Below are 25,798 nucleotides of genomic sequence, written 5' to 3'. Positions count from 1 at the left end.
AAGATCCAAGATGTATTATCTGGGTCTGTGCATGTTGTACATTTCACCCCTCCAACTTAATTGCATATTTTAAATTCTTTTGGTTCTGTGTGTCTCTGAGAATGCAGATATTGAATTCATTTATTAAAGTAATATCCCAACTTCTGTGCCTTTTACAGGACAAAATTAGTAAATCGGCTGGATGTTCCCTATTTTAGTTTTGCACAGACAGGTGTTATTGATAAGAGGTGGTGCAGTATAGGCAGAACAAGGGTGACTAACTGGCCGAATCGAATTATAGGCCCCTTTTAGGTGATTTGGAATAGTTATATAGAATACGCCATGTTTACTTTACACTTCAATGTACATGAAATCAATTATGGAAATGCACGTCTACTAAATTTTGAAGGATAAAGTGAATTATGTCTGTTTACAGCAATGACAACGATCATACTGTACTTTAAACGTACTATGTTGTTTTGAGTTTCGCATTGTCGTTCTTCTTGTTCTCTGCGGCTTCCTCTAGAAGTCTCCGAGCGCTGTTGCGGGGTGAGACTCCGTGGAGACGCGGTTACTGCTCCGTGCTGCATCCTGGGAAATGTATTCATTCTTAAACCAGCTGACTGTCAGTTGCCGGGTAAAGGACTACAGTTCCCGGCGGCAACCGGCGCGCGGCGCATGCGTATTCAGCGGATGGCTGTTAAATAGCGGCTGAGATTGGAGCGGGAGAGTGAGTGGAGGTAAAGAAAACTTTGTAAAAATAATTTAACAGCAAAACGTATAGTATTAAACATGTTACTTTCCGCGTTTTATAAGTGGTGATGAAGTACCAAGGGCTCAAAATAAAGATTATCATGACGCGACTCAAATCTGGAAATGCCAGGGTTAATCTGAATTGTATTGAGATTATTCATAAAAATATAATTTAATGTATAATTCACCGAGGGGTCAATTGCTGCTGAGTTGCTTGTGTTTAATTTCACCGTTTTGGGCATTGCCATTTTCATAGCTCCATGTTGAATCTGGGTCAATGTGTTACTCTTACATTGCAGGCGAAGCTTTACCAATTCATTTTCCACCTCTTCCTGTTCGAACCCCTCTCCTGCAGGCACTTACAATCCTTAAGGGAAGACGGGAGCACGCAGAACTGGAGAGTGGCCATTTTTCGGGGAATCCATGTCACAACAAAGAATTCAATCTTTCCCAATAGGTACTCTAGAAAAATGAGGGGCTTGCTAAGCTGGTTCCATTGGCGATGGGATGAACCAGGTTAGAAATACCTCAGAAAGAAATGGTCTTAATTGGGTTTTTGGTAGGTGAGATCAAGTGAATTGGAATCTCCTTAGAGATGTTAGTACTGTCTTAAATGGAGATATGGTGATATATGTTAATGTATGCTTCAATTTAGCCTGGTCTTATTGTCTTTTCATCTGCCTGAATCCTTTGACAGTATCTGGGTGATGCTGGGTTAGCCTCTTGACCTCTGTTGTGGGCCCAGGAAGTATCTCACCATTTTCTCAGATCTGCTTTTATCTGACCTTTTGTTGTTGCTGTAAAATGTTAAACCTTTCTAAAGTGCCATGAAGAAATCAAAGCATTTGAATCCAATAGGTGAGGGCTTTTGGTTTTGGTAAGTATTGTTTATTCAAGCATTCAAGTCTGTCTCCCCACTTGTCTTTGCCCTGTGATTTGTCGTCTTCTTAGCCCATCACCCGCTGCTGGACCGTAGCTCACCAGAGTCCTTTGCCCTGGGCTAGTTTTTCAAATTGTTCCCAGGTGTAGCCCATCTTCGAAGACCCCTTCTCTCTCAGGTATGAGTTCTTTGGAGCTTCTGTTGGCATTTCTGTCGCATTGGTGTTTTTATGTGATGAAGTTGCTAGCCCCATGCCCAGCTCTCCTTCTTACAAAGTGCATTTATTATCAAACAGTGTATAAGTTATACAACCTTGGGATTTGTTTGCTTACAGGCAGTCAGACCTGGGACCGTCCATGGCATAGTTCTGTGATTTTTGTATTTATAGGTGTATCCTTTGGACAAAGGAAGAAGGGGGAAAAGAATGAGTTACATGGTAGTATTATGATGATAGTGACTGGATCTAATAGCAAATGGACAAATATTAATGCTAACAGAATGGCAAAGTCAACAGTGATCCAGAAGGAGCAATATTGACTGTAAATGAAGCACAATGCAATGGAAGCAGTGACACTGCTTCAACACTGTAAACGGGATTAATGCAATGCCATGCTGCAAAATAAATACTTGCCTTCTTGTGAAAATCATAGAATCAAAATAATCTAAGAGGTTACCAGGACAAAAATTGTTAAATAAAATATTTTTTTTTGGAATTGGCCAGCTGATATTGTCCATGCTTCTTTTGGAAAGAAGAGAGGAGGAAGACATAAGAGACTAGATTCTGGAATCTGGACCAAAAATTAAACTGCAAGAAGAACTCATCGGGTCAGGCACAATCTGTGGAGGCAAAGGGTCTTAACCTGAAATGTCAACCATCCCTTTGTGTCTACAGATGCTGCTTGACCTCCTGACTTATTTTTTTTTTGAATACCTTGCTTTAATTAGTCTCAGTGTCCTCCAAGTGAGATTTGCAAATATTTCCTCAGCCTCTAGTTACAACCATGGATCCACTAGCTTTGACACACTCTCTTTACCTCTTACCACTCTATTACTAGGGTCAGATCTGAAACTCCACATCTTGAGCAAATGTAATATCAACCTACATTTCAAGCATGTCCATGTTGGGGTGGACGCTGACTCCAAATAAGGAATAATGTTTAACCATTAGATATATTCCAAAGATGTACCAGTTATTAGGTTAAAAGGTCATTGTAGGTTGTCCTGTGATTAGGATAGGGTTAAATAGTTGCTTGCTGGCCAGAGCCACTTGTTGGGGTGGAAGGGCAGGTCCTGCACTGTATCTCTAAATAAAATAGAATTAACCCATAGTTTTATCACTATTTGTTATTTTATTTCTTGGTCATTGAGCTGATAATTTGTACTATTTCATGTAAAAGTAAAAAACTGCAGATTCTGTATTTTAAAATTTTATTGTAAGTATAACTTTAGGACATTAATAGCTAAACTGTCATCATTTTAATGAAATATTTATGGTTTCAGCTGCTGTTTCTTTATGTAATGGTTGTCACACATTATGCTTTACATTTCAACTTGAGCTACCAAGTTTTCTGATTTTCTTTTGATGTAGAAGGAGGTCACTTGGCCTGTTAAATCTCTGCTAGTTCTCAGTGTAATCCCACCTACTTCCACGTCTCCCTGTATCCTGTTTTCTCCTATTTAACCATCAACTGGCCTCTTCACCACCAATTTCCTTCCACCCACATGGACAATTAACAATTCACAGTAGCCAATTAACTCACCAGAACACTTGGAGGCCACAAGGAGAATGTACAAACTCAACAAAAGTTGTACTTGGACTGCAAGAGCTGTGAGAAATTGGCTCCACTTTCTGTCACTGTACAAATAACTCTACATTGGCCATCCTTCATAATATATCCGCTCAGTCTAGAACTAGAGGGCACAGATTTACGGTGGCAGGGTACAAAATTTAAAGCAGGTAAGTGTAGTGAATATCTTGAACAAACTGCTGAGGTGGAGGAGGGGACAGATTCAATTACAAAGTTTAAGAGGCATACTTGGATAGAAAAGTCCTAGTGGGACATGGATCTAATGCAGGTATATAGGTTTGTGTATCATGGTCAGTATAGACAAGATGGGCTGGAAAGTTTGTTTCTCTGCTTTTACTTCTATAACCTGTCCGCAGTTGTAGTGTGTTATGTCAGTTGAGAGATTATACTGAGATGTGCCTTCAGTGTTGTCCTGTGGCTGGTTTGGGGACGTGTGACATATCAGGTAGTTGAAGATTTCCACTTCTATGGTCTGGATTTTAAAAAGATGGAATTCATTCAAAAGACTGGGCATCTTGGTTTCTGTAGATGAATCAGACAGTGCATGTGAAGAGCAGATCTTGTTTTATTGATGAGCTTTAGTTCAGAAGAAACAATAGAGGTTTTATTTCCTCCATAACAATTAGTCATGTTAAGGTGAAATTTTAATGAGATCCTCATGGAATTCATTGTGTTAAGCCAGTGTCTGCTTGCTTCATGAGGTTGAAGTGCGAATATATAAGATCTATTCTTTCTTTTTACAATATTTTTATTCTGAAGAAAAAAAACAAGATTTACAGAGTACAACACATGGATACATCTCAACATAACTTGTGTACATTCATATATTGTAATAAAATTGATCAAAATGTTATGGCATAACACATAAAGGTATACCACTCTGTAATCAAAAATTTAAAGATAAGTCATACATCATAAAAGAAATTTTTAATATAAAAAAAAGTCATCCACCTACCAACTACCAAAGAAAAAAGCTGATGGATGACAATGGATAGTTAGAAAAAAAACCATATTCACTTAAGAAGAGAAGATAAAAATATACATAAAAGTCTGTGCACTGTTAAACTTTATAAATTGGAAAAGTAATTTAGGAGAGGTCCCCAAATATCATAAAAAGATTGTTTCAAATTTAAGACTGAGCAGCGGATCTTTTCTAAATTTAAATAAGACATAATATCACGTAGCCATTGAAGATGTGTAGGGGGGTAAACTCCTTCCGTTTAAGCAAGATTGCTCTTCTTGCTAAAAGAGAGGTAAAAACTAAAACCTGTAGGTTAGGAGTATTTAAAGCTATATCTTCATTTGCTATAATACCAAACAAGACAGTAAGGGGATTTGGGTCAAATTGGACCCTAAAAGGTTGTGAGAAGGTTTGAAATACTTCCCACCAAAACTTTTCAATTGTAGGGCAAAACCAAAACATATGAATTAAAGAGGCATCAGCAGAGTTGCATTTATTACAAAGTGGAGAAACATTCGGGTATCTATTCTAACTGTGGACAGAACCTGGTTATTAGAGAATAAATGGTTTTTGAATGCAGCTTGATTCAAGCCTGAAATAAGAACAAAATATGGATTGGAAGGATTTCTCATAGTCTGAGAAATTAGACATTCATTTGTTTTCTCTTTTGGGTAACAATGAAACCTGTGGTGTGTTTTCAACATGTTTTAATTTTGAATATATATTTGAAATGTCCGGTAGTACTAATAAAAATTCTCTCCCTCTTCCCTTGATTTATTTTTCTCACAACCAAAGCTGTTAAAAATATGACAAATCATATTCTTACCAGTGACGTTTCACTTGGCATATAGACCTAACTCAGAAGTTACAAGGTGACCGTTTCTGGTCATGTGATTACACTCCTCACTGCAGTCACACAAACTATTCTTGAGACTTTTGCAATTCAGAAGGCCTCCTTCTAAGTTGTGGTTTCTGTGTCTGATCCCTATCCAGTAACTCTTATTGGGAAGATTGCGCATGCCGGGATTGTGTGAGGATAGCAAGTGTTATCCTCACGTAAGCAATACTCTCTGTATCCTGCTAACACTTACTATTTGCAGTCACTTGTAAAATATTCTTTTTGGATGAAATACTGAAATATTGATCACTGAACATAACCTACCGGATCACTTTCAAGGACTATTCAACTCATGTTCTCAGTATTATTTATTTAATATTATTTTTGTATTTGCACAGTTTGTCTTCATTTTTTGATTGGTTTGGTTGCTTTTTTCATTGATCCTGTTGTATTTCTCGCTTCTACTGTGAATGCCTGCAAGAAAAAGAATCTCAGTATATTTTCTGGTGACATAAATGTACTTAGATAATAAATTTACCTTAGAACATTAAGTATTTGACAAGAACAAGCCATTTAGCCCAACAAAGTTTGCCAAGTTCCTATTCACATAGTGTGTTGAAATAACTATTGAGTTTCGATTTGAAAGTTTCTAAGGAACTATTCTCAACTACACAACTAGGTAGTTCGTTCCATGTGTCCATAACTGGCTGTGTAAAGAAACAGTTCCCGGTGTTAATCTGAAATCTCCCCTTAACCGGTCTCCACCTATGGCCCCATGCCCTTGATGATGGTATCCACTTATATCCTTATTAATTTTGAACACTTCTATCATGTTTCCTTTCATTCTGTGTTTACTTGGGCTAAAAAATTTAATTCTTTTCAATCTTTCTTCATAGCTCATACCCTACAGACCTAGAATGAGTCTAGTCACCCTTCTCTGAACTCACTCCAGTGCCTTCATATCCCTCACACAATATGGAGACCAAAATTGTACACAGTACCCAAGGTGTGGCATCACAAGCGTATTATACAGCTTGGGGAGAACGTCTCTAGACGTGAACTCCACAACTTTCTCTTAGACTTTCTATTATCATTTCTGTGCATTGTCTAGATGTTGATAGTGATGAGTCTACCAGGACGCCTAGGTCCTTCCCATACAGTGCACTTTCTAACTTCAGACCAACGCCACCCCCCCAACTGAACTTTCAAATATAATGCTTCTCTACACCAAGGTGCTATAGATAAGGATGCAAGTCTGTGTGTAAATCCTAAGTAGGAATGAATACAAGTTTTTAGTTTACTTTTACTGTTTTTTGTCATTTTCTTCAGAGTGATTCTACATCAATCAAGTTTAAACTAGATCTTTGAAAGGATGAAAAGTTGCTAGAAAGTCGAAGGAGTTCTTCAATCGTTCAGCACAAAAGCCCAAGGGACCACTATAACAACAACTAAGACCCCAACTGCAAGGCTCTGCACATCATTGAACAAATGTTTATACCAGATTCTGTGGTTTGAGAGTGGCATACAAAGGATAGTGTTTCCTCACTAAAAAAGCAACACATATTTCCCTTTGTGCAGCACACATCAAATTAAATGGCTGCATTTTGTAATAAATTCATTGTCAGCTTCCTGTGCTGTATATGAGTTGGCTAGTGCTTATCGTCACTGCACATACAACAGGAACTCCAGCTGCACCTTCCTTAACTGTACAACCACTGAACAAGGCGACAGGAATTAATGCAGAAGACATTATATAAAAGGATCAGACTCCTTTCTTATGAGAGACTTGAGATCATTTGGCTATAAAGATGTGTAGGTTAATTTCTACACAAATCCAGATATCAGCTGTTGAAGAGTTTTGGTTTTGTTCTGTGCTGGTAAACTGCTACCCTGAATCCAAGGCACTTTGTTGAGAAGATTTAAGAGATTCCTATTTTCAGCCTATGCATAGGGAGCATATGGTTTGAAAACCTCTTCGGCATCCCTGAGCAGAAGCAACACCCATTGCCATAGGAACCTACAAAAAACAATGGACGGGGACCAGCTTTGTAGAACTGAGACGAGAGAGAAGGTATGTGAATCAAAGGGAGGGAATTGGACAGACACAGTACCTGACTTGGATCCAGCTGTGCAAATAATTACAGAATACTCATGGTAAAAATATCCTCTTAATAATTAATGCTGATCAAGAAGTAAATTGAGACAAGGTTACATTAGCCTACAATGCTACTGTGTGAGATAACTGGTGTAGTATCCCGTTGTTTGTAGATTTCACAGTGGTAGTGTACGCACTGTGAACACCAGTAAATCCTGTATTCTGCATGCATGTATTTCTGAGTGTGAGCATATTCATGCTATTGGGTAAAGCATGTATTATCAGATGCACACATTAATGTATCTAGGTTGTTGGTATAGTTCACATTGTTATGGCTCCTGATGCAACTTGCTGATATGATTTCAGGATTGAATAGCTTGGTATATGAAAAGCATCTGATGGCTCTGGGCCTGTATTCACTAGAATTCAGAAGAATGAAGGTGACCTCATTAAAACCTATTGAATGGTGAAAGGCCTTGACAGAGTGGATGTGGAGAGGATGTTTCCTACGGTGGGAGAGTCTAAGACCAGAGGGGGCAGCCTCAGAATACTGGGACTCCTTTTACAACAGAGATGAGAAAGAATTTCTGTAGTCAGGGAGCAGTGAATTTGTGGAATTTGTTGCCACAGGCAGCCAAGTCTTTATGTATATTTAAGGCAGAGGTGGATAGATTCTTGGTCAGGGCATGAATGGATATGGTAGAGGTGGAGGTGGGGGGGTGGGGGAAGGCAGGTGATTGGGGCTGAGAGGAAGAAAGGATCAGCCATGAAATGGTTGAGCAGACTCGATGGGCCAAATGGCCTAATTCTGCTCCTGTATCTTATGGTCTTGTATGGCAACTTGCATCAGTAGTACACACTTGTCCAAAGGTCATAAAGTTATGGATTGAAGACTCCACCATCTTTCAGATGACTACACAGGACAAGAACTTTGCCTTCCTCTTTAAATCAAGTTGAGATATCCCAATTTCAATGGATAATGTGGGACTTTGAGATCTCTGGTTACCCATTATCTGTAGGCTCCAAGCTATTTCATTTCTGTGTGGGGCCCTTGAGGCTTTCATGCTTACCACTGTATTTTCCTACAGTACAAAATTAATTATATTTCAAAATTCTTTCATTTTTTAAAGTGTCTTGTAATTTTTGAAATCTTATTGGCATAGAATGCTAGGGCTGAGTCTTGTAAATTGGGATTAGTATGGATGTGTACTTGATGACCAGTATAGACAAGATGGGCCAAGACGTTTCTCTGTACTGTATGATTCTGATTCTAAATATAAATTCATTTTCTGTTACTACTTCCCACACTGGTTCTAAGTCCTAAGCTTTCATTGTATACGTGATGTTACAGTATCTTACCTCATTATAGTATCCTTTTCTTAAAGCAGGGGCAAAGAGTGCGAATAAAGGAAGCCCTTTAGGTTGGCTGCTGGTGACCGGTGGTGTTCCGCAGCATTTGGTGTTGAGATCGCTTCCTTTAAATGTTGTATGTCATGGAATTGATGGCTAATATGAAGATAGGTGGAGGAGCAGGTAGCATTGAGAAAGCTGGGAGTCTGCAGAAGGACTAAGACAGATTGCCCATTCTCCCAAAGAAGTGGCAGATAGACCACTGTGTTGTGAAGTGTACGGGCATTCACTTTGGTAGAAGGAATAAAGGTGTAGGCTATCTAAACGGTGGTGGTGGGAGAGGGAATTCAAAAATCAGACATGCAAAAGGACTTGGGAATCTTCGTGCAGGATTCCTTGAAGGTTGAGTCAGTGGTGAGGAAGGCAAATGCAATGTTGGCATTCATTTCGAGAGGACTAGAACATAAAAGCAAGTAATTCTGAGGCTTTATAAGGCATTGGTCAGATTGCACTTGGAGTAGTTTTGGGCCCTTTATCAAAGAAAAGATGTGCTGTCATTGGAGAGGGTCCAGAGAAGGTTCATAAGAATGATTCGGGGAATGAAAGGATTACTGAGCGTTTGATGGCTCTGGGCCAGTACTCTCTGGTGTTTATAAGTATGAGGGAGGGATTTTCTTGAAACCTATCAAATATTGAAAAGACTGAATAGAGTGTTTCCTATAGTGGGGGATTCTAGGACCAGAGGGCATAGTCTCAGAATAGAGGGATGTCCATTTAGAACAGAAATGAAGAGGAATTTCTTTAGCCATAGGTTAGTGAGTCTGTGGAATTCATTGACACACACTCCTGTGGAGGACAAGCCATTGAGTATATTTAAAGTGGAGGTTGATAGGTTTGTGATTGGTCAGGATGTCAAAGGTTACAGGGAGAAGGCAGAAGAATGAGGTTGAGAGGGATAATAAATCTGCTGCAAAGGAATGACGGAGCAGATTTGATGGGCTGAATGGCCTAATTCCACTCCTATGTCTCAGGGTCTTATTGCCTTCTCAACCATTTGCCCTCCTCCACTTTCTCTGCTACCTAGACTAACTTGTTTTCTCTCTTTCTCAAATCTGATGAAGGGTGTCAGACCTGAAGCATCAACTTGCTATAGATGCTGTCTGGCCTGCTGAGTTTTTCTTGGCATTTTCTGTTTTTTTTTATTGCAATATTCTGTACTGCTTCTATATTCTCATTGTTTGCTGCACAGTTAAAGTTTATTATTTCTTCATTTCACCATAGGTTCCCTGGGTTATTCTGACCCTTATTTATGTAATATGATAGTCTCCTGCCAAGTTACATTCCGTTAACTATATCTTGTTCTTTTAACAGTGTTTCATACAGTAAACATTTCACATACTGCTACTTGTAATCTCGCAAGTGTCAAGTATCTGACATCATCCATAGTTTTGCTACCTTGCACTGCTTGTATTCTGCTGTAGTGAGATCAGTATTTCAAATGAGAGCCATTTCAGTCTAAGCATCGAGCCTCACAGGCTCCTGCCCTTTAGGGGTGTTTTTGAGTAGTATGATCATATGATTTCAGCATGAGCCTTTCCACCTATTTGCTTTTTTTTTGCTGCATTGTGCAATCTGAATATAATTTAGTTAAATTAGCTTGGCAAGGAGAGGTATTAGTCACCCACCCGCTTATACAAGTGCAAATGACTGTATAACTTGTTCTCTGCAGGTGTTGAATTTTCCTGGCATTGGGAATTGTGCCCCAGGCGCACTTCAAGAACAGCATGGTTACAAAAATGTACGTTTTTTTAACTCGTAATGATGTTACTGCGAGTGGGGAGAGGATTGTCCAATGTTCAGTTGAGATTGGAATTAGGAATCGGTAGAGAGTAAGCAAAAAAATTAAATAAGATTTTGTAGTTATTGGCTTAGTATTCATTTGCCACAGAAACAGAGGACTCAATTTACAATAGCCTAAAGATCTTCAGGTTTGGAAGTTAAGTGTTAAGCTTAACACCAGGGAGGGACTAAAATATAAAAATGATATTCAGTCATGGGAAAATGTGCATCATTAATATCAGGAGCTCAGTAGGATTCTGATTTATTACATGTACATGAAAACATAAAGTGAAATGTGCCGTTTGCGTAACAACGAACACACCCAAGGATGTTCTGGGGGCAGCTTGCAAGCGTTGCCCCACATTCTGGTGTCAGCATAGCTTGCCCACCATTGCTAGGCAGAACAGCACAGAACAACAGCAAAACAACCCTGTTCATCCTGGCACACACTCAGTCCTGAAACTCCCAGGACTGGGCACATACAGTCTCCAGTGGACTCAGACGTGCAGACGTTGGGACTTCAACTTCTCCGCTGGGCTCGGGGCTCGACTTTCAGACTTCCGATTGACCTTCGGGGCACCCATCTTTGGTATCGACCCCAGGATGTGCCAGTGACGACAAATTAGAACCTAAACTCCAGGCCTTGAACTCTGGTCTCCCCAACTCGTGTACCTAAGGGTTCGCCGGCCTCCGTGTCTCCTGCTCGTATGGGACTCCAATCCTGGAACCTGCCGGTGATTAGCTGCTGTGGGCGGGGGTGCAGGGGGTGGGGGGTACCAGCTCTTGTCTTCACTGATCTGCCAGCCCAACATCTGACCATGAATAGCCTTTGTCTCACATCCTGGCCACTGGATAGACTGCAGAGCAGAGGCATAGGCTTCTACCTGACGTCTAACTCCTCTACATCCCTGCCCCTAAACCCTAACCTGACCCTTAATCCCCCTCTCTGCCCCCAAAACCATCCCTACAAGCCTAAAAATACAACTAAGTCAGTGTCACCTTGGCTGTTGGGTTTAGAGGAGTACGGAGGCTGAGCTGAAAGAGGTGTTCAAAATTGTGAGCATGTTTCATGGGCTTAGACAGATTATTTCCATTTACAAGAGTATTCAAATTAGAGATCATAAATGCAACAAATAAATCTATGATTTCCTTAAACCAGTTGAGAAAATGTAAAAGTGCACATACACACACAACTGAGGGAGAAAGTGACAAAGTTTTTTTAAAAAACTGGGTTAAATAAAGGAAAGGATGTTCATATTTAGTGTTTACAAAGTAACAGATCCATTTGGGCTGAATGGCCTAATACTGAATCATACATTTTATGAAAGGTGTGACAATGTTTTCAGCATTTTCCTTATGGCTTCTAAATTACTGGCACACTTATCCACTTCTGTATCCTTTATTACACATCCATATTACTCAGCCACCACAAATTTAAAGAGTTCTGGTTTCAATAAACACAGCCCTTAATTACGAAAACGTGTCAGCTATTCCTTACCTGGGCTGTCAATCAGCTGAACAAGAAACCATTCAGCATTGAGCTATGGATGGAAGGTGAGAGTTGTGTTGTTTGATCTTGATGAAAATCTGTTTTCACTTCACTTTCACTTAGTTAGATCTTGAGATGTAATTCATCAGGACTCAGAGGCACTAGCCAGCAGCTCTAACTTTGAACACGCTGTGTAAGGTCTGATCCTGACAAAGTGAAGTCCTTTCTCATTTACGTTTACAAAAGAAAGGCAATTAGTATTTTGTTAATTCACACTTCACTTCAAGAACATCCTCACTTCCTTTGTGCTTTCCATCTGCGAGTGCATAACATTTTTTCTTTTGTACATTTCAGGGTCTGCTGGGTTTGTGTCTACGCCCACAGGTGACTGACGATGCGTGCAACGGAAAAGCAGTGCTGAAATCTATACCTGTGAGTAGAAAGAATTTTCCAGAATTAACAGCCAGATTGAAACTGAATCCATGCGATGGCTGCCCACTATCCGTTTTAGTGACTGGAGATTTATGAGATATTTGCTTTATGATTATTGTTGGTCTCTTTCCAGATTTCTACATTGAAACACAATGGCCTTCTACAGTCTCTTACTGCAGGTGGTGATGAGCAGAAGCATGATGGCAAGTCTTTAGTCCAAAGTCTAATATGAGCAATGAAAATTGTTCTTTGTGAAGATAAATTTCATCAGAAATTTTGCTTCCCTAAAGTGCCAACTTGAGTTATGCTCTTTAGCATAAGCTTGGGTAAGATATTTTATCCTCGCTGGAATGGAAGCAAATTAGTTGGCGTGCAGGTAGTGAATTGAGAGAGATGAGTGAGTTATATTGTTTAATGTAAGTTAATGTATTACACATGGGAGTAGTGCTGAAGGAGTCAGAAAGGTTCTCTAGATTTTCTCCAGTTTACTTGCATTTTTCAGATGGTTTGTTGGTCCTCTGGAATATTACCTAGGTGGGGATTATAACCATTGAAGTTCTTTGATCCAGGCTGGTTGGGCTTTATGGTCTATCATTGTCCTGTAATCTTGTGTATTATTGATATTATTTTATAAACATGAAAGAATTGAATAATGCAGAGATTATACTTGTAAGTGTACTGATACAAGTTGGTTCAGGCAATGTGTTTGAAGTTATGTAGGGGAGATGTTTAAAAAAGCGCTTAGATTACCCATGAATTCTGAAGTGGGAAGAAATGGCTCTTGTGTACTCCAAAGGGATGGTTTTAACCAGTGAAAGGGAAATGTTTACATTCACTGTGCCCTGATGCAGCGTTCAGACCCAGAATGTTGAAAATTCTGTCCCTTCCACAGAGGCTGCTTAACCCACTGAGTTCTTCCAGCACATTGTTGCACCACGTTCCAGCATCTGCAGTCACTTGTGTCTCCCTAACTTTGATTCTTGCTGTTTTTATCTAGTGGAAGTGACGTTGGAGGTGCTGCAGGCAGAGGCAGAGTGGGAAGCTTTGGAAACAGCACAAAAAGGTGAGATGCACCTGCCTTCTGTTACAATGGAAGCTGGTCTACATCACTGCAGTTCACAAGGGTTAGAACTTATCTCTTTAAATGTGTACTTAAAGGAAAAGTAACAGTTCTGTTTTAATCCCACAGCTCACAATAAATTGATTTATTGAAAAATATTTAAATGATTTTTAAAGCAGTTCATATTTGTGAGCTCAGAACTCACTAAATGATAGATGTGAAAGAACTTCATTATATGTCTTCTACCAGCTCCGATGCAAAAGAGAAAATAAGCAAAGGAGCCTTGACCTCTTAACTTTAATTGAACAAAAATGTTCAAATTCAGTCAAAATCCCTGTAACGTGAAAAAATCTCAAACTTGTTTCTATTATAAACCTGAGTGAATGCACTTGGGAGTGGTGGAGGCACTGCCAGCAGTACTGTACATGTCGGCACAACTCCAGGATTATAGGAGTGATGCAGTCATAAATCCTGTTCATTTCCAGTCGTCCAGTAAATGGGAAGCTTTTTGCTCAGTGGAATTTGGTGTAGAAAAAATAAAGTCAACAGGAAACTCTTGGCAGAGATCACATCTTTCGTTGATTGGAAACCTAACTTATTAACAAAATATGTAGTTTTTTTTTGCTGTATTGACCATTTAACTGATTTAGTTTTTTACAGATACCACATTTTACACAAGGTTGCTGAGTTAGTGAAGTCGTTTCTTCATCACAGTGGACCTTTAAGGATTATCCAATATTACTTTCATGGGCTAATTTTTTTGCATTTGCAAATGAAGTTCCAAGTTTATTATCAAACCATATATTACTGGGAAATTTATTTTCTTGCAGCTTTTCACAGTAGAACAAAGAAACATAGTAGAACCAGTGAAATACTACATACACACGCAGACTGACAAACAACCAATACGCCGAGGGAGACAAATTGTGCAAATACATTTTTTAAAAAGTAAATAAATAATACTGAGAACATGAGTTGAAAGTGAGTCCATAGGTTGTAGAATCAGTTCAGTGTTGGGGTGAATGAAGCTATCCACACTGGTTCATGAGCCTGATGGTCGAAGGGTGATAACTGTTCCTGAACTTGTGTGACCTAAGGCTCCTGTATCTCCTTCCCGATGGCAGCAACAAGAGGAACATAGCCTGGATGGTGAGGGTCCTTGATGATGGTTGCTACTTTCTTGTGGCTTTGCTCCTTTTAGATGTGTTCAGTGGTGCGGAGTCAAATAAATGTTGGTGGAGTGAATATTTCAATTCCCTGTTTTAAAAACTTTTACAATAGAAAGCTCATATTGCACACATCAGTAGAATGCGGGGAAAAATACATCAACTCAGGAATGATTGCGCCTTTGCAGTATGCATGCAACAGTACACTTTTACTGGCTGAGTAATTTTTACTTTAATTTCAGAATTACCATTGGAGGAACGGGAAGGTAAGAATTTCCCTGCATAGATTCGTGCTGTTTTTATTCAGTATTAAGGCTGACTTGAATTTGGATTTGTGTGAAACATCAGTAGGTTTGTTGCAAATGTAGTCTGTCTGTCTTTGTCCTGTAGGTCCAACTGACATCACAGGATCCACCCTGCTCATCTCCTTTAATGAAGCACTTCAGCATTTCCAAACAGCAGATCTCTATGAGTACAGGGTAAGCAGAAAGAGAAAAAGGGAAACTGAGTTCACAATACTTATTCCTTGATCTTGATGTTTCATTTAGTTAAGCAAGTTACTTTTTACTTTTATGCTGAGTTTTCTTTATTATAATAAAGCTTTGATAGAATACATGATGTGACCAGCATACCTCTTATCAACTATTCTGTACTGACAGGAGCAAGGCTGTTTTTAGGACATAGAAATCCATGAAATTGTGGAAGCATTTATTGCGAGGTTTTTGCTGCTGCAGGTCATAAACGTTACCGAGAATGGTTGTTCTAGTCTAATGACAGTCGCTGAAGCCAAGCTGTGTGTAAACAAAGTTGTATTTTCATACCCATGTTAAGACATATAACCATATAACAATTGCAGCATGGAAGCAGGCCATCTCGGCCCTTCTAGTCTGTGCCGAACGCTTACTCTCACCTAGTCCCACTGGCCCGCACTCAGCCCATAACCCTCCATTCCTTTCCTGTCCATATACCCATCCAATTTTAATTTAAATGACAATACCGAACCTGCCTCTACCACTTCTACTGGAAGCTCATTCCACACAGCTACCACTCTCTGAGTAAAGAAATTCCCCCTCGTGTTACCCTTAAACTTTTGCCCCCTAATTCTCAACTCATGTCTTCTTGTTTGAATCTCCCCTACTTTCAATGGAAAAAGCCTATCCACGTCAACTGTCTATCCCCCTCATAATTTTAAATACCTCTATCAAGTCCCCCCTCAACCTTCTACGCTCCAAAGAATAAAGACCTAACTTATTCAGCCTTTCCCTGTAACTTAGGTGCTGAAACCCAGGTAACATTCTAGTAAATCTTCTCTGTGCTCTCTCTATTGACATTGACCTGTCCTGATGTGCTTCATGGCCATTCATGCCTGAAGCATAGTAGTTATTGCTAAAATGAAAGAAAATGTGCTGTTCAGTTAGTGCACAGCAAGTACAGTATGACAACCAAATAATCTGTGCTGATATGACACAGATTTTAGAATGTATCTATTTATTTTCCAGTGGTTCTCTAGTGTGTTGGCCTTCTTAGTTGGGGGAACTGAGTACAAGAGCTGTATAAAACTCTGGTTAGCCTGTACTTGGGAGTAGTGTGTTCAATTCTGGTGGTCTCATAGGAAGGATGTTGAAGCTTTAGAGATGGTGCAAAGGAGAGTTGCCTCGATTAGAGAGCATGTCTTATGAGGATATGCTCAAAGTTGAGTAAAGTTCAAAGTAAGTGTCAACTTACATACACATCACCATATACAACCCTGCAATTCATTTTTTTGTGGGCATACTCTGTAAATCCAAGAACCATAATAGAATCAGTAAAAGACCACATCCAACAAGGTGTACAAACAGCCAAGACAACAAACTGTACAAATACAGAAGAGGAAAAATCAGCAAGTTGTTTTGTTATGTCTCCCCTCTTGCTGTGAAATGAGGACACCTCTTTTTCCCTTATTAGGGAGACAGAGGGCCTGTGGTATGTTGAATTACCGGGTGAACGAGTAGTCTTTGGGGAATTGCAAGTCTGTGTCTTTATTGATGCCGTGCTGCACACTCGAGTGCCCAGTGGAGGGTGCCGATACTTTTTTACTGGTGGTGGAGGTCTCGTTGCTTTGCCGCTTATGTGCGGGGGCTTTGGTGTTATAACATTTAACTGTCATTCATTCTTTGGGGCACGCTTCTGTTTTCGTGGATGTTTGCAAAGAGAAAGAATTTCAGGATGTATATTGTATATGTTTCTCTGACATTAAATGTACCTATTGAAAAACACAATATTGAGAATGAGATGAAGAGTCTTTGAAAGTGAGTCCATAGGTTGTGGGAACAGTTCAGTGGTTGGGGTGAGAGTTGAATGAAGTTATTCCCACTGGTTCATTCAACTTGTCTCATCACTGATCTACGTGTCTGTGGCAGTGCCTTCCGCAGATTCATCACCGTGCGGCTAAAGAAATTTTAAGGTGTTTGGACGAGGACAGTGAAGATGTTGGAGGGTTTTTTTGGAAACCGATTTATAGGCCTGTACTCACAAACACAAGGAAATCTGCAGATGCTGGAAATGTAGGCCTGTATTGTTCTGTTTCATCTTTCTTCCTGAGGGTAAAGAGGGCTTCATTTGAATGCCTCATCAAAAAGACAGTACTCTGACAGAGAAGCACACTGGCTAGATTATCTTGTCCTTTATTTGTTAATGTTCACAAGACAAACAGGTTGGTTTCAAGGTACATTAATATATATAAATTAGGATAGAATTCAAATAAAGTGCAAAGTTGTGTTGACATGTTGAAGAGACATTATAGAAAGGGTGCTTATAGAATTTAATGTACAATACAAACAGGTTGGCAGATAAACTAATTGTTAGACAGAAAGTACATGTAATTTAAGAAGCTTTTATTTTAAGATTAAAAGCAGAACAATCACTAGACACGGATCATGAATGCAGAAGACTTGGCAGAAGGTACAGACTTGAATGATAATTTGTTAAACATCTTTGAAAAATCTTTTAATTGTGCCATAAAAATATGGATGATAAATATTATGTTCCTTTGAAAAGTGGTTTGGTATGCATAAGTCAGCAAAAAATATTCTGTTGGTTTCTCAGTTCAAGTTTTAAAGCTGGGCCTTCACAGTATGGAAGAAGATCATATACAATTTCAGGAAAAAGTTTGTGAACCCTTTGCAAAAGTTTGTGAATCCTGGTTTTCTGCATTATTTATTATTAAAATGTGGCCTGATCTTTATCTGGGTCACAATAATAGACAAACATAATGTGCCTAAATGAATAACACAGAAACAATTGTACTACTTCTTGTCATACTCACATTTAAATAATCACAGTCTAGGTTCAAAAAAGTATGTGAACTTTGGGGTAATGCCTTCTACAAAAGTTATTTGGAGTCAGGTGTTCCAAACAATGAGATGAGATTGGAAGTGTGGGTTGTAGAGGTGCCCTGCCCTATAAAAAAGGGCAGGCATACAAAGTCAGGTTACTGACAAATTGGTCTTCTCAAGAAAGATCTGTTTATACGCACCATGCCTCAATCAAAACAACTTTCAGAGGACCTTAGAAGAATTGTAGAGATGTGTGTAGCTGGAAAAAGTTACAAAAGCATTTCTAAAGACCTGAGTATTAATCAGACCACAGGACACAGGAAGGAAAATTGTCTACAAATGGAGGAAATTCAGTACTGTTGTAACTCTCACTAGGAGTGGGCATCCTGGAACAATCACACCAAGAGCACAACGTGCAATGCTGAAGAGTAACAGCAAAAGACCTGCAGAAATCTCTATAACTTGCTAAAGTTCATGTGTCCACTATAAGAAAAACACTGAAGAAGAATGGTATTCATGTAAGGATACCATGGAGGAAACCACTGCTCTCCAAAAAAAATTGTTTTATATGGAGGAATAGTCTAAAATTCCTCCTTGCCATTGTGCAAGTCTGATTAGCAACTACAGGAAACATTTGTTGGAGGTTATTGCAGCCAAATGAGGTTATTAAATACAAGGGTTCACATACTTTTTCCAGCCTGGACCGTGAATGATTAAACAACGTGTTTAATACAAACATGATAGGTACAGTTACTTGTTTGTTATTAGTTTAGGCAGATTGTTTTTGTCTATTATTGTGACTTAGCTGAAGATCAGACCGCATTTAATGATTGATTAATGCAGAAAATCAGGCAATTGCAAAGTGTTCACAAACTTTTTCTTGCAACTGTAGTTCATTGGGTCTGTGGGTCTTTCTTCCCCACCCTTTTATGAATATTGGCCATTGGCCTATGGTATGGCAGTGTGCTACCCTTCCCAGATTGAGGAATAACACTAAATAAGATCATTAGTGTTATGAGAAGGAATGCAGGAGGCTGTGGCAGGATCTGCCCAGATAACTGACAGATAGTTCATTACTGAGAAATGTAGAATGTAAGGAAAGGGGGATTTAAAAAACAAGAATTATGGCTAAGGACATGTAGATTCAAGCAGAGCTTGCCTCTAAGCTCACTCTACACAACATCCATGTAATCAGTTTTAAATTGGGGAAATTGCAGGCACTGAACTTCATACTGATGTGCATGTCTGGAATTATCACCAATTTCTTTATCTGTTTGTAAAGGGTCTGAACTGACTAAAGCTGATCAGGCCAAGAGGATGAAATGAATCTGGGGGTCATCTTCAGTAAAGGGATGCCCTTATATCTCCCTCCCCTCTGAGGAAGAATACTCAAACATAAGTCAATAAAGAGACATTTAAATGCATTTAGTCTTGAGGGAGTTTGTTTCCGATTTCAGTTATCATTGTTCAGGATAAGATTCAGCAGAGATGTAACACGTGTTTATGGGGTTCATAGAGTTTGGATTATTAGACTTTAATACTTGTAATACTTTGCAAAACTGGCAGGATCTGTAAGTTGTACGGGGGACTACCTGACCATTTTATCTGTAATTTACAGAAGAACATCCAGCCAACTGTACGCAGGACAGGATTTTCTGCCATCACCCATTTTCTCTTTGGCCCACCACGTTTGCACAAGGAGTTGCAGGAAGAGCGGGATCTGGTATTTGCAATTGGCCAGTGTGAGTACAGCCAGCAGTATATTTGATATAAAAGCAAGATGGACTTTCCTCTGTTTCATTGAACACGTTAATATGATCATTCGGATTTATTTATCATGTGTACTCCTGGAAACATACACTGAAATGAGTTGTTTGCGTTAATAGCCAAGAAACCTAGGGATGTGCTGGGCAGCCTGCAAATGTTGCCACACATTCTGGTCTGACACAGCCTGCCCACAATATATACAATATCTCATGAGCCTCTTTTAAGAACTGGCTTGTGGGTAACCAGTGCTGGATTAGCAAGTGTCAGTGGGTATCAAGCTCTCAATGTATCTTGCGTAACTGTATGATTAAGAAACTCCGACCTGTTCATGGGATCATTTGTTTCACAATGTAACCATCCAGAGATTTAAAAAATTTACTGAACTTTAAGTGATAAATACTAAATATTACATATATATTGTGTATTTTTAATGACTATTAACATTGTTAAACTGTACAAGGTACTGATGTGTTTTTACTGTGCAGGCTCCCTGGACAACAATCAGAAAGTTCACATTCGGGTTTTGCAGACAATTTACAAAAAACTGACAGGGGCAAAATTTGACTGTGCACGATATGGCACACACTGGGAGCAATTGGGATTTCAAGGTAAATGGAAGAAACAACTGCTTTAAATGGTGTAAATTACATTGTTTCCAATGAGATTTGGGCTGGTGTTTAATACACATCACTATGTATTAACCTGTGGTTTGGGTATATAGCAGTTTAAACTCCAGTAATATTTGGTCAGACAACATTTGGATTATCATGAGCAGTTTTAGGCTCCCTATTCAGGAAAGGACATGCTGGCATTGGAGATGGTCTTTAGGAAGTTTGAGAATGATCCCAAGAACGAAAGGATTAAAGAATGAGGAGTGTTTAATGGCTCTGACCCTGTACTCACTGGAGCTTAGAAGAATGAGGGGTCTGGTTCATGGAAACCTATTGAATATTGAAAGGCCGAGAGTGGACATGGAGAGGATATTTCTAATAGTGCAGTAATCTAGGACCAGAGGACACTGTGTCGGAATAGGGGGATGTCCATTACAACTGAGATGAGATGACACATGAATAGCTATGAATAGCTGTGGAGGCTGTCACTGGGTATATTTAAAGCGGAGGTTGATAGGTTCTTGATTAGTAAGGATGTCAAATATTATCAGGAGAAGGCAGGAGAATGGGATTGAGAGGGAATGTAAATTAACCATGACTGAATGGTGGAGCAGACTTGACGGGATGAATGGCCTAAATTCTGCTTCTTTGTTCTATACTCGGCAAAGACGTGCAGCTGTGCATTTTGTTTGGCAGTAGTATGTATGATAAAGTATGTGATAGGAGAGACTGCAGTACTGGAACTGAGCAGTATAACAATGAGAGTATTGTAAACAGCAGCTTTAGGTGTGGACATGCAATGTGCTTGGAATTTGTATTGAAGTTGGGTGTGTGACTGTGTAAAACCAGCTGTCTTATGAAAGTAGGTGTGCTGCTGCTTCAGAAATTCGATTCATTTCAAACTATGCCTAACTAAATTATGGAAAACGCTTACACATGCAAAGTAGAATGGTGAAGAAGTTGATGTCCGTGATTTTTTTTCTTTGCTGTAACTAGGTCGAGATCCAGGGACAGACCTACGTGGGACAGGGTTCCTTGGTCTGATGCACACATTATATATGGTGATGGACCTGAAGACTCTACCTTTGGCTCGGGACATTTACAAACTGTCACACCATCCGACACAAGTTAGTTAACATTCACACATTTTAACAGCTTAAAACTCAGCGGATAATGAACTAGAATTGCAGTGCTCGTAAGAAATGCATGTCAAAGTTGCGCAAGTTGCTCATTGGTGTGATACGATACCCAAACAAAATACAGCAGGCTGTTGTATGCTTAAATACACACAAAAACATTTCCTTTGCCCTCTCAGCACTGTGGAGATTGGAGATTGTGTTTTGGATGCTGGATTGGAGGGAAACTGCAGCGGGAAGATCAGATGATTGGGAATAGGAGAGAGCATGGCGGAAGGACCTTGGTGTAGGAATGTGGTAGAAGAGGAGCAGGTCTTGGTGGATGAAGGGGCTCGTCCAGTATCAATGGACCCTAGTTTACCAGGACAGCTCTCAGCAAATCCCTCTTCTCCATTTAAGACCCTTTATTGTGTTTAAAGGCCCGTGCTGTTTGAGAAATTTGTACGTACTATAGAATTTTGTGTGAGTCATCAAAATAAGCCTGGATTGTATTCAGTGCACCAACTGAACACAATTTGCTTAAAATCTTAAAATATTCTATTGCAAAGCACATAATATTGTTGGGCTACATGATACAAATCCTACAGCAGGGCCTGCAAGGTCTTGTAGTTTGCCTCAGCATACATAAGCAAGCTTAATAAATGGAATGTGTTAGAGCTCTGTCAGCACGGTTTAAAAAGTCAGAAATAAAAGAAGTTGAAGAGTATAGAAGGGTTAGATTCTATTACTGTATTAACTGAAACTGGGACTTGGATTTGGGCTCTTGCCCTGTGATGTTCTTAATCTCTGTAATGCTGCTGTGCAGTGATCTGTTTCTTATACATATTGAGAGAAATCTGGGCTGTTCACCTCCAGCCACAACTTTTGCTTTATGATGTTGGTTGCTGAGGTATGTATCTGTGATCTTTTGTCTAGGTGTTCTAATTAGTTTGATGAATAATCTAGTTGGTACAGGCCATTCATCATTCATGGATAAGGTGTGGCAGTTTTATTTAAAAGTAACAACTTCTATATTACTTTCAAATAAATTTTTGCAAGTATATTTGTAACAGATCTGTACACTAAGTGCACAAATCTATTAGCAAATGAACCATTGATTTTAATTTCAACTCGGTGTGAATGATCTGTTACTCGCCAAATGTACCTCCATTATTTTTTTGTTAATGTTGTATTAGAACTGGAAGTTTTAGAACACAGTTTTACAGAGTTGTGTGGCTCTGCTGTGACATTCCAGCAGGCCAATATTTCCAATCCTGGCTTGTGGAGAGTTGGCTAATATCAGCAGCGTAATTGTAAAAGTTGCTGCATATGGTTAGTGCTCAAGATCAGGGTAGGAACATTTTGCTCAAAATGTTTGCTCCCATCAAATGATTTCTGCTGGATTGTAACTGGTGGGAAGACTGAGATTTGCCGTGGAGCTATACAGATAGTTATGTAAGCAGTTAGCAACTAGGGTGAGGTGTTTCTCATTTCAAAAATATGTTATTCATAATAAATGCACAGAAATTTGGTAAATAAACATACATTATTCTATCAATTCAACAGATTTATTTACAATGTGTCAATGCCACTTGCAGTTTCCTCCCGAGGCAAAGCTGTTAAGCAGAGCCCAGCTCCTCAGTATCCGTGAAGAAAGACAAATTGTTATGGTGAGGTGCTGGAGGGTGCTCAATGCCTGTGGAATTAAAGCCACAGAACAAACAGAACAACTTTAGGAAATGAGAGAGTGAGAAAAGTTTTGAATTCCATACTTTCAAACTATTTATATTTAGTTGGAGTGACGTGTTTGTTGTAGACTTGGTCAGTGGTAGAGTATTAAAACAATTCCAAATGTAATGTGTAGGAGCACAAGTATACCATCTGGTTCATCAAGCCCGCACTGCATTCAGTAAAATCATGGCTGACCTGATTTTAATCCTCAACCTTGTATCTCATCTACCCATAGTGACATTTTAACCCCTTGCTCATCAGTAATCTATCTACCTCTGCCTTGAAAATACTCGCTCTACTTGCACCACCTTTTGTGGAAAAATTGTAAAGACTCCACGACCTTCTAAGGGAAAAGATTTTGTCTCCTGGGAAATCCTTTGTTTTAAAATAATTGCCACTTAGTTCTAGATTCTCTTTGAAGTAGAAACATTTCTATACACACCTGTTCTGTACTTCCCCGGGTATTCCATGTTTCAATTGAATTCTCTCTCATTCTTCTAATTCTTCCTATCATTCCTGAAAAGATGGTCTGACTTCTGGGTACTAATCTAGTAAGCGACCTTTGAACTGCTACTGCATTGTATTCTTCCTGCAGTAAGATCACCTCTGCTCACAGTACTTAAGATGTAGTCTCACTGATGCCCTTTGTAACTGAAGCATAACCTTCCTGCTTTTGTATTCAATTTCCCTAGTATTAAACAATAATATTCTGTTAGCTTTCCTAATTATTTGCATATCAGCAAACTAGCCTTTTCTGAATTATGCCTCATTGTGTGTCATTGGCAATCTTAGCAATCATATTGTAACCCTTGCGCTCACCCAGTTGTGTTCGTCTAGGGGAAACAGCGCGCTTCACTACTTTTGGTGCCAGCATCCAATTCTATGGCATATTGCATATACATTTGCCAACCAGATGAAAACCCATTTATAAACACAAGCGATTCTATGGATGCTGGAAATCCAGTGCAAAAATCCATTTATGCCTACTCTCTCTCCTATTAGCCAACTAATATTCTGTCCATGCCGATATGTTACCTCCAGCACCATGAATTTTCACTTTCCACAACCGTACACACATTCAGAACTGGAAAACTACAGTAAAGAAAACAAAATAGTAGTTAAGTACAATGGAAGTTCTCCTACAATGAGTCTACATTTGAATCATTTTGGGATTTCTTTTAGATGGTGAATGTCTTGAATTTTTACTTAACATTAGGACTTTTAAAAAAAATTACATACTTCTATTAGCTAAATAAAATTATAACATTTTGAATGTCATTCAGACTTATTTGGATCTTTATATTGATCATATTGCTTGCTCAGTCAATATGTACAAGCATGTTGGTCTGACAGTTTTATTTTTTGTTACAGAATTTCCCTTTCTGTCTAATGTCCATTAATATCACCAGAATCGCTATCCAGGCTCTGAGGGAAGAATGTCTATCCAAGTAAGTGATTAGAATAATATGCTAATTTAACCTGGCCATTGATAGGTGGTTCAGAAGTCAAACTTAAGAAGGGAGAGAGATATTTCTTCAGGGAGTAAATTAACTTTTCTCGTCCTCCACATTATCCTAAACCACCAAGAACATAATCATTAAGATTTATAATTTGATAATTGTGTTAGCCATTTCTTAAGATTGATTATTTTTGTTTACTTTACTTGGAGAGAGGGTGTAGTAATGGGCTATTCTGGTCCACGCAGCCCAGTTACACCAATGTACCCAACCTACCAGCAAACTGTACATTTTTGGAATGTGGGAGGAAACCAGAGCACCCAGAGGCAAACCACATGTTCGTGGGGAGAACATAAGTTCCTTACAGACAGTGGTGGAATTGACACCGTAATAGTGTTATCTAACCACTACAAAATCAACCATTAACTCTTCATTTGTCCATCGTTTATGAACTTTCCAGTGACCAGTGAGGAATATATCCTTAACCAGTGAGGAATATATCTTGCATTTCCCACGCTCTGGGCATTCTGGTTGTAGAATGGCTCTCTTCAAAAACCAGATGATGAGGTGGGCAAATTTCAGAGTAGATTCTGCCCTAGTAGTAAGGGTGGCTGGGTGCTTGACATTGGGAATGATACAATGGTAAGAACTGGAGGCAAAAGGCAAAAAATGTGGAAGATTCAGCTATACCATATTCTGAAAGAGGATCATTGTAACACTGTAAAGTTTTGGGTGTGCTCTATGCAGTGTGTTTTTTTTGTGGCAGAGAATGTAATCGAAGACAGCAAGTGATTGGAGTCCTTAATGATTTCTACGTGGCAGCCTTCCTGCATCTTTATCAGATTTGGAAAACACAGCACAAAACCATCTCTGATTCAGGATTCGTTCTTAAAGGTGAGAGATTTTATACATTTTTGTTGCATCTCTCTGAATCATATTTATACATAAAATGGTTTCAGAAGCATAAGATTGTAAAACAGTCAGCTGCCCATAAGAGGTGTGAGAAACTATGGCACAGATGAAAAACTGTCTTTAAAAAAAATATGTAAAATATTTTGTCCAATATACACTAGTGCGTCAGAACTAACTTCAATTAAAATGCATTGGTATCTCTCTGAAATTCCATGTTGGCTTGCACAATTTTAAGAATACA

At 39.1% G+C, this 25,798-nt stretch overlaps 1 protein-coding gene across 6 annotated transcripts in view; it reads left to right on the top strand.

Moving 5' to 3' along the window:
• The first annotated feature begins 596 nt into the window (after nucleotides 1-596).
• The window catches only part of elmod3 (ELMO/CED-12 domain containing 3), a 30,879-nt gene continuing 5,677 nt past the window's right edge, over nucleotides 597-25,798 (top strand). The window contains exons 1-15 of one of the 6 annotated variants that reach the window (XM_059966893.1): nucleotides 598-719; nucleotides 1,088-1,248; nucleotides 1,684-1,790; nucleotides 6,549-7,290; nucleotides 10,394-10,462; nucleotides 12,347-12,424; nucleotides 12,558-12,627; nucleotides 13,422-13,487; nucleotides 14,893-14,916; nucleotides 15,041-15,129; nucleotides 19,583-19,706; nucleotides 20,217-20,339; nucleotides 21,339-21,469; nucleotides 24,560-24,636; nucleotides 25,412-25,539. In XM_059966893.1, coding sequence (XP_059822876.1) covers nucleotides 7,249-7,290; nucleotides 10,394-10,462; nucleotides 12,347-12,424; nucleotides 12,558-12,627; nucleotides 13,422-13,487; nucleotides 14,893-14,916; nucleotides 15,041-15,129; nucleotides 19,583-19,706; nucleotides 20,217-20,339; nucleotides 21,339-21,469; nucleotides 24,560-24,636; nucleotides 25,412-25,539 — 1,021 coding nt within the window. In that variant the 5' untranslated portion in view covers nucleotides 598-719; nucleotides 1,088-1,248; nucleotides 1,684-1,790; nucleotides 6,549-7,248. Of the gene's footprint in view, nucleotides 720-1,087; nucleotides 1,292-1,683; nucleotides 1,791-6,548; nucleotides 7,291-10,393; nucleotides 10,463-12,346; nucleotides 12,425-12,557; nucleotides 12,628-13,421; nucleotides 13,488-14,892; nucleotides 14,917-15,040; nucleotides 15,130-19,582; nucleotides 19,707-20,216; nucleotides 20,340-21,338; nucleotides 21,470-24,559; nucleotides 24,637-25,411; nucleotides 25,540-25,798 lie in introns of all 6 variants that reach the window. The other 5 variants (XM_059966907.1, XM_059966875.1, XM_059966900.1 and 2 more) reach the window with 5 other exon arrangements.

The sequence above is a fragment of the Hypanus sabinus genome, chromosome 1, assembly GCF_030144855.1.
Source record: "Hypanus sabinus isolate sHypSab1 chromosome 1, sHypSab1.hap1, whole genome shotgun sequence".
NCBI lineage: Eukaryota > Metazoa > Chordata > Chondrichthyes > Myliobatiformes > Dasyatidae > Hypanus > Hypanus sabinus.
Note: the sequence above shows the minus strand (reverse complement) of the source record. Positions and strands in the feature narration are given on the sequence as shown.